The 12,602-nt window shown below is 38.9% G+C and overlaps 1 protein-coding gene across 1 annotated transcript in view; it reads left to right on the forward strand.

The window, feature by feature from the left end:
- The window catches only part of gas6 (growth arrest-specific 6), a 15,732-nt gene extending 4,439 nt beyond the window's left edge, over positions 1-11,293 (forward strand). The window contains exons 5-15 of the mRNA XM_023424353.2: positions 1,928-2,050; positions 3,084-3,203; positions 4,002-4,124; positions 5,330-5,451; positions 6,052-6,170; positions 6,878-7,067; positions 7,171-7,335; positions 7,421-7,589; positions 7,834-7,973; positions 8,067-8,268; positions 9,149-11,293. Coding sequence (XP_023280121.1) covers positions 1,928-2,050; positions 3,084-3,203; positions 4,002-4,124; positions 5,330-5,451; positions 6,052-6,170; positions 6,878-7,067; positions 7,171-7,335; positions 7,421-7,589; positions 7,834-7,973; positions 8,067-8,268; positions 9,149-9,303 — 1,628 coding nt within the window. The 3' untranslated portion in view covers positions 9,304-11,293. The remainder of the gene's footprint in view (positions 1-1,927; positions 2,051-3,083; positions 3,204-4,001; positions 4,125-5,329; positions 5,452-6,051; positions 6,171-6,877; positions 7,068-7,170; positions 7,336-7,420; positions 7,590-7,833; positions 7,974-8,066; positions 8,269-9,148) is intronic.
- The last annotated feature ends 1,309 nt before the right edge of the window (positions 11,294-12,602 follow it).

Genomic DNA, 12,602 nt, shown 5'->3' on the forward strand with positions numbered 1-12,602 from the left:
GGGGGGATCAAGGCCTGGAAAGTTTTTGAAAATAGATAGAAATAGACATGTGTAATTGATAGTGCTTGCATTTATATATATTCTGTGCAAAAATAGAAATTATGTTGTTACAGTAATTAACCTTAATCCATGTCTCAAACTATGTGCTGTTTTCTCCCCTTGAATTTGAGGAAATTGGGCCTGGAAAGTCCTGAAAAAGTCCTTAAAATTTATGTTTAAGAAGGTGTGGGAACCCTGGCGTGGTATACTTTTATCAAAGCAGATCGTGACATTCCACTAATTCCATTAATATAATATTAAAGATGTGGGATGTTACAAACATGGATCATTACGGAAAGCTACAGTTTTGGCTTAATATTTGCATGTGCCAAAAGTTGATGTCATTGTAAGCACAGCAGATGCATTTCTTCCCACTCATCCATTCTATTCCCTTTGCAGTCAGCAAAACACTCAGGTGTTTTGTGAATTGCTCTGCAGAAAAATAGAATCATTAACAACATAACACACAACATAACACAATGTTTTCCCATTCTGTAGCATTTCGTAAGCATTCCCTATGACTGACAGGAATCATTGCTGCTCTGTAAACTTTGGATGGCTGAAAAAGTAATTGTCATATTAGTACTTAAAATAATCGTTAGTTGGAGCTGCCTTCAACTTAAATGAAAACAGCATATCATAAACAACTTTTTATAAAAATGTGTAACTCATTTTGAAGCAGCGAAATCCTTTTAAGTGTACAAACGAATATTTGTGTGCGTAAAAGTCCACTTATTTATGACAAATTTACAAAAAGTTAGGTGATGCCTGTATTTATTCAGAATTGACACAAAATAGCCTATTCATGCACACATGCAGTTATCATTAACAAATAAATCATCTACAAATCAATGTACTATTTCAGGTTGCTTTCAATTTATGATTGCCCAATACAACAGAATGAGTAATACATTATGAAAATGTAACCTGATATTGCAGCTTAAATGTTTTTCAGTGTTGTAGTTTGTTTTTAGAGAACAGTCAGTTCTCTGAAGATTACTGGTAATGAAAGTGATGAATTACTGGGCTCATCGCTGGATCATTGCTGGTCTTTATTTCATGATTGATGGTCTACATTCAGTATCTTTTGCTCTTTCTTAGTGACATAGGTTAGTATCCCTTCATTTGTTGTGAGTATCCACAGGCACATCCAGCCCCCGTGTGTAGTTTAGATTTATTGTTATGGTGACTCTGCTGTCAATGTACATAATCCCAACCTCTGAAATATTATGTGAAACTGATAATATAAATAATCATAAAAAATACATCTCACAGTTGAAAGTGTGATGTAGTATTAATATGCATAGTACTGTATTGTGCCATTATCATCCAATGAAAAATGGCTTCATTAGAAAGTTGTACCTTTGCGTTTCATGTGTTTACTAAGCTTGCTCTCTTGCTCCCCCCATTTTCTCCAGGCACTGTCCTTTTTCTGTCTGAACTTCAGCTAACATGCCCAGACTTGTTGAGCACTCAGACTTCTCTGCTTGGAAAAGGATACTGTACAGGGAGAGAAAAGATTTACACATTGCTCACTTACATAAGCATGCAGTGAAAGAGAGCTCAAGTAAAAATATTGAATAAAAAATAGGACAAACAGAAATGTACAGATAGTTGAATATATGTCCCAATATCCATAAGATCTTGCTACAGGACAGGTATGCTGGGAAGGACTGAATTAGGGGATCTCTGGCACAAGAGCTTAGCCAGCATTAGGCTATTTATATTGAACTCCTGATATGCAGAACATAAGAGATGCCCTTCCTCTGTCTGGTATCACTTTACAATTACACTTACTGAATTCATCCGGTTTGTACAAACTCAGTTTTAAAACAATATTAACACTTTATACTCTGCGTCTGTCTGTCTGTCTTTGTTTACCTCACAGATATTCCAAACCAGTGCTCTCCTTCTCCCTGTAATGAAAGAGGTACGGTGCGTTGCGAGGACAAAAAGGGCGACTTCCTGTGTCACTGTTTTACAGGCTGGACAGGAGCCAGATGTGAGAAAGGTACTGTCATCATGTGGAAAGTGAGACATAGTGTGTAGCTGGAGCTCAGCAGAGGTTGAGTTTTTGCACCATCATTCAGTGTCATTTCAAGGGTCTCTGGATAGATGTTTGGCCTTGCTTCTGACAGCCAACTGCTGTCCCATCCAACGATGGAATCACTTTTGTCCCATATTTGTCAAGTAATGTTATTGTTTCTCATCAGTGGACATCTTAGTGGAGCTGTAATTAATTTGACCTTGGCAAAACTGAATTTCCTGTGTTTTTGTTTCACTTTTATCTTACAATTGCTACTGTTATTGTTCACATGCATTCTATTCAACTACTGCTGTTATGAATGATGCATAAATGGTGTGTCAGGTCAATATGAACTGCATGTACGGGAACTGCGGTTATAGAGTTCATAACAGGAATCCATGAGTCTCTTTAGAGGTCAGAGCTAGTTACTGTGTACAGATATGTGAACAGGCTGCATCTCCTCTAGAAAAAAAATAGGGATTCCACTTTTAGAAAGAAAGTTTAACAAATATTAAGTGTATAAGCAGAAGTGGAAAGCATACATAATTTATGCACACACACTGTGAGGGAGAAAGAAACATATTTCTCTGATTTATGGCACAGCCGTCATTCCACACATTTCCACTGTGACTCATCCTGCCACCTTACTGTGAAAGGAAACCAAAACAGATTCAGTTTGACTTGGTCTGAGCCTTTTCCACTTGACGACCGCACTTCTCCTAAACACTCAGCTGCAACACTCAGCCACAATGACATAGTGTGTCAGTTATTCATAAGGCGTTTAACAAAGTACAAATTCATAGGATAATTATGTGAGCTTTTCAAACTGACAATTCATGCGGTCCAGGCCTATTCAGAATTCCACTATTTAATGTTCACAACTGGTTATGTTCAATTCAACCTGATCCCGAATTACTATGGGAAATCTTAACACAAGCCCAATAGTCCAATGCGGTACACAACCCATGATGATGTTTTTCCTGGGTTCATGTTGACTGTACTACCATTCTATTTGCAGATGTCGACGAGTGCAGCAAGAAAAATGGAGGGTGTGAGCATGAGTGTAACAACACTATGGGCAGTTACCGCTGCTCCTGTCACCAAGGCTACATGTTGGTAGGACGCCAGATGTGTAATGGTAAGCCGCAAACCATAGATGCACGTAGTCTAACAACTGTACTCATGTCAGTACTGTCGCTGCAAATAGCACTGTTTGACTGTTTGAGTCAGTCTGCATTTTGAATCCACATAGTACTATTAAAATTTGTATTTTATGGGTTATTGTTATATGAATATTTTCAATTAATTTTCAAGGATTTTGAATGTGTGAGTTTTGACCCAGTTGAGGGTACTAAAGTAATCCAATGAGGGTGTTGTTGCCTTGTGACATGATTATGATTGGAAGTCCATAAGGAATTAATTCATTAGTTAAGGCAAAAACACTGTACATTACAATCTCATGTTGCACAAGCAAAAATTGTTTAAACCCACAGACATTTAAAGTTTTAGGGTTTCCACAGAGAAATGTGCATAAAATTAGGATAGAGACATTTAAAAATTTCCATTTGATTTAATGGTGCAGCCTCTAAAAATAGTGTCTTTGTTGTAAATATTTATTTCAGTGTTAAGTGTGAGTTTCAGTCAAATGCTTGAATGTATTGTGTACTGTATATGATGTTGAAAAGCAGGGTGGAATAATCTATTGATCTATTCTTAAAGCTCATTTTAATATTGGGAAAATTTTGATTGAAGTGGTTAATCAACCAGGACCAGAATTTACTTTTTGTGTCTTTTTTGACACTAATGAGTAAAGGTATAAACAAAACCTCTGCATATCATGTCCTTTCAGCTGAGGTGTTGACTTAAGGTTTTCTTGTGGTATTGAATTTCCATCAGTCTTTGATGTGTCCATCTAACCACATTTTATGTCTTTCAGATGTGGATGAGTGTGAGGACACAAGTGTGTGTGGAACAGCACGGTGTGAGAATATGAATGGCAGCTATGATTGCTTGTGTGATATCGGCTATGTCTACGACAATGAAACCAAGAGCTGTGTTGGTAAGTGTGGACGCACACACAATAAAATTTACACACACACACACACACACACACACACACACACAAAAGACATAGTTTCATTAGAAGCGACTGAGGAGCAGCCTCAGCAGGACTTGACGCAGCTGTGTTGCAGGGTCAGGAAAGGAATGCAAAGACATTTGGAGACATTCTGTATAAGTAGGTGACAGGTCACTGTCAACTGTTGTCCAGTCTGTCTCCAAATTAATTTCAGGAGTGAAATACACAGACTGGCACTGTGATTCACCTTGTTTTGATGCATAATGTAATTTCCAGAGGGTCTTTATGATTTTAACTTTGGTCAGGACAGAGAGAGTCATAAAAGCAAAACAGAGGAGGAAAAGCTGAAATGCACTGGTCAGAATTTACAAACACAGAAGACATGCCATAGGTTTATAGATTAGAGAAGTGTTTGTTATCTTAATCAGACCAAATCATGCTTTACACATCCCGTAACTTGAAGGCCCATGACATCTGTGAAATCATGCAAAATCTTGCGGTAGCCTTGGAGCTCAATGACTGTAAATAAGAGCTCAAAATATACCAATCTGATCTTACATGTCAAACAGGTTATATCCCATGTTCCTTCCAAAGTGCACAGTAAGGGATTACATAAAAACTGCTCAACACACACTTTAATTCACAAGAATGAACACCAGTGATAACGCCAAAAAATTTTGTCTTGTTATTTAATAGGATTACACAATAAGATCAAGTAATCATAACATCAGATTTGTTCATAACATGGACAAAGACTTCACTCAGTCATTAATCACTTGTGTGCTGTGTTTTGCTCTGCAGTGGAAACCAGACTTTTCATAACCTCAGTGTCCCCCCTCAGAGAATTAACATTTATTATAGCCAACCTCCTCATGGCCATGTAAGGTTATATATGGAGGAGGGAGATACTGCCCAGTCATCGTCAAAGACCACTTGACTCAAGTGTTGTTTACATTCCCTGATATGTTGACGGGAAAGAAATCAGATTCTTTCTTTTTTTTTTCATACATTCTTGTGGAACTGATGTTATTTTGATCCTTGAAATTTGGTGTTTTGACTAAGCCCACCACGGATGTGACTTTGATAACTTCATGAACTGTCTGCTTCTCTGTAACCCTTTATACCCCAGTCATCACTTTCATCTCTCCTTCTCTTTAATTTCTTCAACCTGCTCTGTCACCTCTCAGATGTGGATGAGTGCATGGCAGGTGTGTGTGCTGAGGAGTGTCTGAACACTCCAGGGAGTTTCCATTGCTTCTGTGATGGTCGTCAGGGCATGAAGCTGAGCCAGGACCTCAGGAGCTGTAAGGTGAAATACATTAACTGTTGCATATTAACCAGCCATTTCAGATTTCAGCTTCCACTTTTATTGTAAAATGTGAATCGTAAGCAACTTCTAGCATCTGTACATACAAAATGAAACTGAAAATAATTTTTTTTTATATCTGATTGCCAGTTGTTGGGAGATGTCACACACTTATAAACTAAAAGTGGGATTGGACTGTGTGTGCAGGAGCCTGTTTAATCAATTTCTGTTTCAGTCAGCACCTTAAGTCACTGTGGCTACCGCTGACTAAGGTACCTAGGAGGCTCATCGTCTCTTAATGGTCAAGGGTCGATTTTAGAAAAAAACTTACATGAATTAATCAATTTTATTTTTTAATCCATCCATCCATTTTCTGCTGTTTGTCCAGGTGATTATGAATTATTGTTATATTGCTGAGGAGGTGCTAAAAAAAGTAACAATGAATTCAATTTTTTTTCCATTATACTTTCATAATTTGGCTTCTAGGCTCATGAAACTGATATCAAATTGCGTTCTTTGTGATAAAAGTCTTAAATTGAAATGGTTCTCATGAAGTGGCAAAATACGTTATCTCCAGGTGGTTGTTTGTGTTTTCTCTTCCAGCCTATAACTCCCTGTTTGTCGCCGTCTCTGAAGAGGAACTCTCGTTCTCTTTACCTGGGCCGCATGTTCAGCGGTGTGCCAGTGGTGAGGCTGCGTTTCCGCAGGAGAATTCAAACTGGGTGAGAAAATTGTTCTGTCTTAATTTTCAACACTCTCAACGATTGTCTCCTGACAAACATATCACACTTCCCCCACATTTAAACCTTAGTTAGACTGAGTGGAAAGACACACAAATGATTGAGTGGAGTGATCACACCTCTTCCAGCTCGCTTTATCATAGCAGTGAATGGTGTATATGTAAATAGTCTAGTGATCGCAACTTCTCTTTGCCAGACTTGTTTGCAAGTATTTTTGCAGCAAAATATCCTAATGCTTCCTGAGGAAAAATGTTGAACTTGAAACATGTTACCTAACTTTCTGCTTGCTTGTTGATTTTTAAATGCATTAGAAGATAAAATAATTACTTTACTACTTTTTTATAAACAATAAGCTTCCACTTGACTGACCCTGAGAATAAATTGGTCAGAGGTCTTAAAGGAGAACTTGTTTTTTACCATACATAGTCACTTTGTGAAGTTATATCAGCAATTCTAAAAATAATTTCTAATATTAGCGGGGATGAAAATGCAACCCACTTTATCAGAGCGGGTAAAAGATAAAATTATTTTGGTCACTAAAAGGAATTTCCTGTTTCTCATCTACCATCTCTTCCTCTCCCTTCTCTTTTCTTTTTTCCTTTTATTTCACATGTATCCCACCTTACCTCTTCATTTTAACTTAATCATTCAAACACACATGCACATACCTCCATCTCCACCACTTCTAGCTTTTCAGCAGAATTCGACTTCCGCACCTACGATCCTGAGGGGGTGATCTTCTTTGCTGGAGGTCACCTAAACAGTTCCTGGATCGTACTGGCAATGCATCAAGGGAAGCTGGAGCTGCAGCTGAAGTATGGCATAGTCAGCAGAGTCACCAGCAGCGGACCCATCGTCAATGACGGCCAGTGGAGAAAGGTTAGAGGTTTCTGGCAGGGGCCCATCATGGAAAGTAATGCACTGTCTACAGTAGCTTCATTAGCTCATTGAAAGCTTCTCAAATGTCTAATTTTCTCATCAGATCTCGGTGGAGGAGCAGGGCCGCAGTCTAGTGATTAAGATTGACAGGGAGGCTGTCATGAAGATCGCAGTAAATGGTGATCTGTTTACACTAAAGAAAGGCATGCATGAACTCAACCTCACCGTGGGAGGAGTCCCTTTCAGAGAGGATGGCCTCGTCAATCAGGTGTTTATTTGCACATAATTGTGTATTTTCTCGAAAACAAAAGGAAATGTTCTTTACATATTTCTCAATTGTATTTATTTTGTAGGTGAACCCACGTTTGGACGGCTGTATGAAAGAGTGGCGGTGGCTGACAGGTGAAGACACCTCCATTCAAGAAACCATTCGGTCTAATGACAACATGCAGTGTTTCAGCGCAGAGGATCCTGGAGCATACTATCCCGGCACAGGATTTGCTCTCTTCAACATCAGCTATGGTACAGTGTGTGTGTGTGTGTGTGTGTGTGTGTGTGTGTGTGTGTAATGTATAGCATGTTGGGGGCTTGCATAACCTAGCCTAATTTCTTCTTCCTGAAGCAGTTAGTCAATGTTTAATATGTTTGGATAACTATGAGTTGGCTTCCGCCATCCACTACACTTTTGTCAACAGTTTGCCCAGGTTTTGTTTGTCGATAAAGTTCATGACTTGCTGTTCTTAACTTTCTGTTCTCCACACTTCAGAATCACAGAACCTGAGCGTCCAGTTGAAACTGCGTCCAACGCATGCTATCGGAGTGCTGTTTGTACTTGTGCACCAGGACAGAGTCCCTCTCTCCATCGCTTTGGCCGACTATCATCCCGGGTCCGATGAATGGCGAGATGTGAGCTCTTTAAATCTCAACCCGCATATGTATTTGAAATTAGTTTGTTACTGTTTGTTTGACTTGAAAAACTGACCTTTTGTGTGCCTTCAGTTTGTTCTGGTATCTGCAGGTGATGCCATCATTGCCAGCTCCCCTGCTCCACTATGTGATGGTGAGAGTCATGAAATCCAGGTGACAATCTCAGGCAACCAAACCTTACTGCTGGTCAATGGCCAGCCTGGACGAAGTGAAGACACCCAAGTTCCTACTGACCTCCTGTCTCAATCCAGCACCTTCATAGGAGGCCTCCCTGGTGAGGGCACACATGTATACACATTTTGCAGGATGTTGTTTATTTGTTATCTTTTATTTACACAATATACAAGTTACTAAGTAAGTGATTTTATACTAAGGTGGAAATGAATGTGTCATAATTGATTCATACATTGAAAAATGAAAATGTCAGACATTTTCTTTTTTCAGTATATTAGAGGTTTGTCATTTAACAAACATACACACATTATTGTAGGTCATTCATGCATTTTACTTCTGTAAAGAAAAATGTGTGGTCTAGAATATGTACAGAAACAAAACAAGTATTTTGCACATTTTTTAAAGTGCAAAGCCACACAAGCCTTCTTATATCCAGTTTTCTTAAGCTGATCAATGGAATAACCTAAAATTTAGGTTTTTCTGCCCAGTCTCTCTAAACACTCTGTCACAGTTTCCTTTGTTCTGTTAATGACTGTGTTGTACAGTCTCCAAAACATCCAACACATGTCAACAATAAATTACCTCACCCAGTGAACGATGAGAAGATGATGTTATGCAAATTCATAAGTGGCTTACTTTGTTAACTTGTGCTATAAATATATATGTATGTAGCAAACCATAGCTGTCACTTCTGCACTGAATAAATAATTTTGCCAGAAATTACTCCAACATTCCCTGAACTGGAAAGAAAACATAAAATGGGTTTTGTGTTTTTTGCCAAATTGTTAGACAGTGCCTTGAAGAGAATAGTCATGTATATTGATTAAAGGTCCAAGTGTTGGTTAATGTGTTTGCTGAGTCTGACAGATTCAGCACTTTGAATAATACTGTTTACATACTTGTGGTTAGGTCACAGTTAAGGCACCCACACAATCCGTCATGTTCTCTGCTTGTTCACATGTTGTCATTTTTTCCCTCAGATGACATTCCTCTGGTGTCCACACTGGTGTCAGCGCCCTACAGTGGATGTATGGAGGTCAGTGTAAATGGACAGTCTCTGGACTTGGACCAGGCCATCCATAAACACAACGACATCCGCTCACATTCCTGCCCCCTGCTGGACTCTCACCAGTGACCAGCGTGTCACTCTGCCAAAATTGATCCATAAGCAGTTGATTGAGGCAATGGGGATGATATCCAATATATTTATAAAAGCTTTGAGCAGTGGGGAGATGTTTTAGATTGGAATGTAAAAAAAAACTAGACCCAGGTATTGTGGTGCAGGTGGAGCCTTAGCCCAGGATCACCCTGTCCTTTTACTGTGATGGCACTGCTTCCTAGAGGCGTTTGCAGGGATTTTCACGGTATTGTAAATCAGTAGGTTAGTTAGTTAGCCAATGGGCAACATCCCCTGTACTAGGCAGAAGAGTTGGGAATAAATGCTGCACAACATTGCCTCAAAAACTGCCCATGTATCACAGCCTTGTAAGCCCACAAGAACACACAGGGCCTTATCCAGATCTATGTTAAATAGTGGGTCTTGGGTCAGGCATCCTGTGCCTGGCATACGCCTGGCATCCTGGGCTTATATGCAGATCTGGCTGGAACTTTGTAGGCAGAGTGACTCTTCACTGCAGCAACTCAGCTGATAGAGCTGTGGTCATGTTGCTTACATCCAGTTCACCTAAGGCCCACGCTCACAAAGCTTGAAATAATCAAGTGCTAATGTAGAATCTGATGAAATGAAAAAAAAAAAAAAAATGGGGACCAGCTAAAAAAGTCCTACATCAGCCGAGAAACTGTGCAAACAGGTGGTCAGATCTTTGTGAGTGTTTGGTGTATAATGATTTAGGGGTTGATTGGGGACTAAATCAATATTATTTGCTCCTAACAAGCTGAATGCCCTCCTTCACCAGAGCATGAAGGTGTGGTATTAGGCACAACTTTGTGTTCTGTAGAAAACCTTGCACATTGTTGCAGGTAGAAATGGACTGCCACGTGAAGCCATTTTCTTGATTTCCATTCGACGAAAGCAGCACTCCATGTCTGCCTGCAACCTTAAAAATCAACCGTGTGCCTACAAAAAATAACCAACCCAAACTTCTCGACAGCTTCCCACTAAACAGGTGAACCATTTCACAAAGGTGCAGTACTGTAACACACAAACAGAGCTAACACTTTTCCTGATGAAATGTTGTACTCATTACATCTAAAACACTATGCATTTCCACCTCTGCATTTTGAAGTATTACAGTCTGTTAAAGAACTGACCGACACCCTGATTCTCAAGAATCTTTAATCTGACTTCATCACAAAGGCCCCTTCTTTCCCTCAGAATCACCCACTCACAGTTAATACCTGCCATATACAATTTGAGGATGATAGATTAGTCACAGAAGCACAGGGAGACAGGAAGGGGCCCGCTCCATGAAGGAGAGAGAGCACTGCATCAATCGCACCACACAAGCTACTGAAAGTAAAAAGAGTGCGCTGTAAAATACTGAATATGTAAATAATGTGACTGTACAATGCTTTATAGAAGACAAAAAACAAACACTACCTTATGCTCACTGAGGTTTTCTGCACATTTAAGTTGATCCAAAGTTAAACACTAATCCATGATTCTTTTCTTGAAATGGGAATTGGGAGACTGTGAGAGCAATAGCCAGGGATCAGAGTACCGTAACTCTATAGGGACTGAGTTTTTCATTTTATAGGTGCTGAGCAAATCAAAACACAATAAAAACAAAGAATGTCAGAGGAGCATTGCGATTGAGAATGCCAAAAGGGCTCCAGTGTTATTTTACTTTCCTCTCTAATGTTTCGTTTTCTAGTTTTCTGTTGAATGAATGCCAGAATATAGAGCTTGACGTGTTAATTTTTTTTTAATCATGTGTTGTATATTGAACTTCTCTTTAGTTTTTATTTTTCATGTTAACTGCCAGTATGTGTACAATGCTGAGAGAAGTCTGCCTTTTGAGTTTAAACTTCCTTCAACAGTGAAAATCCTATTTAAAAACAAAAATAAAAGCAGTTGTATGAACATTATAGAGTAAAATTGTATTTTCAAAAAAAAATGTTTGTATGCTGTGTGGTTATGTTAAAGATAAACTTTTCATGTCCTGCTCCGTGTGTGACATGTCGTTATTGTTCTAAACTCAAGGTTTACTTAATGTACTAGCTTTTTACAATACAGCTTGTAAAAAAACGCTCTTTAGCAAATGGAAGTTTCTACGGTATCTTCACATAGTATAAATACAATACATCCGTCACGTGATGACAAGTGGTTGTATATGTGATTGACATTGTAACACCTCTTAAACCAACTGTTGTATCTGTTTATAGTGCAGCCAAACAAGCTCCTCATCTAACCACTCACTATAATAGTTTTTCTGTGAATTCCTTGTATTTTAATCCAGCATAGGATTGGTGGACTCTGCCATTAACTAAATGAAAAATACCAAATAGAGAGATAATTATAGAATGCAAATACTTTGAATGGCTAAGTGTTGGAAAAAGTGGGAACCATAAATAGCATCTAATACAGGGTTTGAATTCATGAAAATCCTGGATTATTCATTTAATTCTGTAGGTGGTGGTTGAGAAAGTTGATGAGGGGTTACAATCTACCTCTGGCGCCTATCATGTGACAGATGTTTTATAAAACCCATGATGACAACTGATGCAGTTTCATGTGCTTAAAAAGGATTAGTTCAAAAGCTCTGAAAATATGTAGTAGGTGAACCTTGAGTTTAGAATAGTTAATCACTCCCAAGGTAAAGAAATAACCTCCACGCCAATGAGTTAGGCTACATTATCAGGCAGCTGAAAAACCTTTTTGTTCTTTTTTTTTTTAAAGCAAGCTCATTTATGTGGTAATGAGGGAGTAAAGGTAAATGCTGACATGTGGTGCAACAGTAGCCTAAGTAGTGAAGAGTGTCATAACAAGACTGGTAACTATCAGTACTGTGCAGTGCCTACTTCATGTTTGCTATCACAAGTCACTAGTTATACCAGACCAAGTAAGGCCAAAGTAATAACACCAGAGTGTATTGAGTTGAGCAAAATCATGTTTTATTGCAGGGGCGGAGCCAGACATTGTGAGCATTCGGGGCCCCAACTTCAGTCTATATTCTGGGAACATGCTCCACTGGGGAATTTTTTCCCCAGTCACAGCATTACACCACGTACACCATTTGTACATCATTTGGGGAAAGCATGATAGTTGCCCAGGAAAAAAACTCATCCTGAGCCTGCATCATATTAAATTTTCTTTTTAGGAATAGCATCATAGGATAAACAACATGGACATGTAGTGTAACATTATCGTACAGTATTTTATTTGATCTACTCCTGATCACACTGTTCTCATTTTCTCCTCGTCTTCTTCTTTCACTCTCAACTCTACTCATTTATCCCTGGCAATGTCCGTCA

The sequence above is a fragment of the Seriola lalandi genome, unplaced genomic scaffold (assembly GCF_002814215.2).
Source record: "Seriola lalandi dorsalis isolate HSWRI2012SDOR001 ecotype SW California unplaced genomic scaffold, Sedor1 jcf7180002054735, whole genome shotgun sequence".
Lineage (NCBI taxonomy): Eukaryota > Metazoa > Chordata > Actinopteri > Carangiformes > Carangidae > Seriola > Seriola lalandi.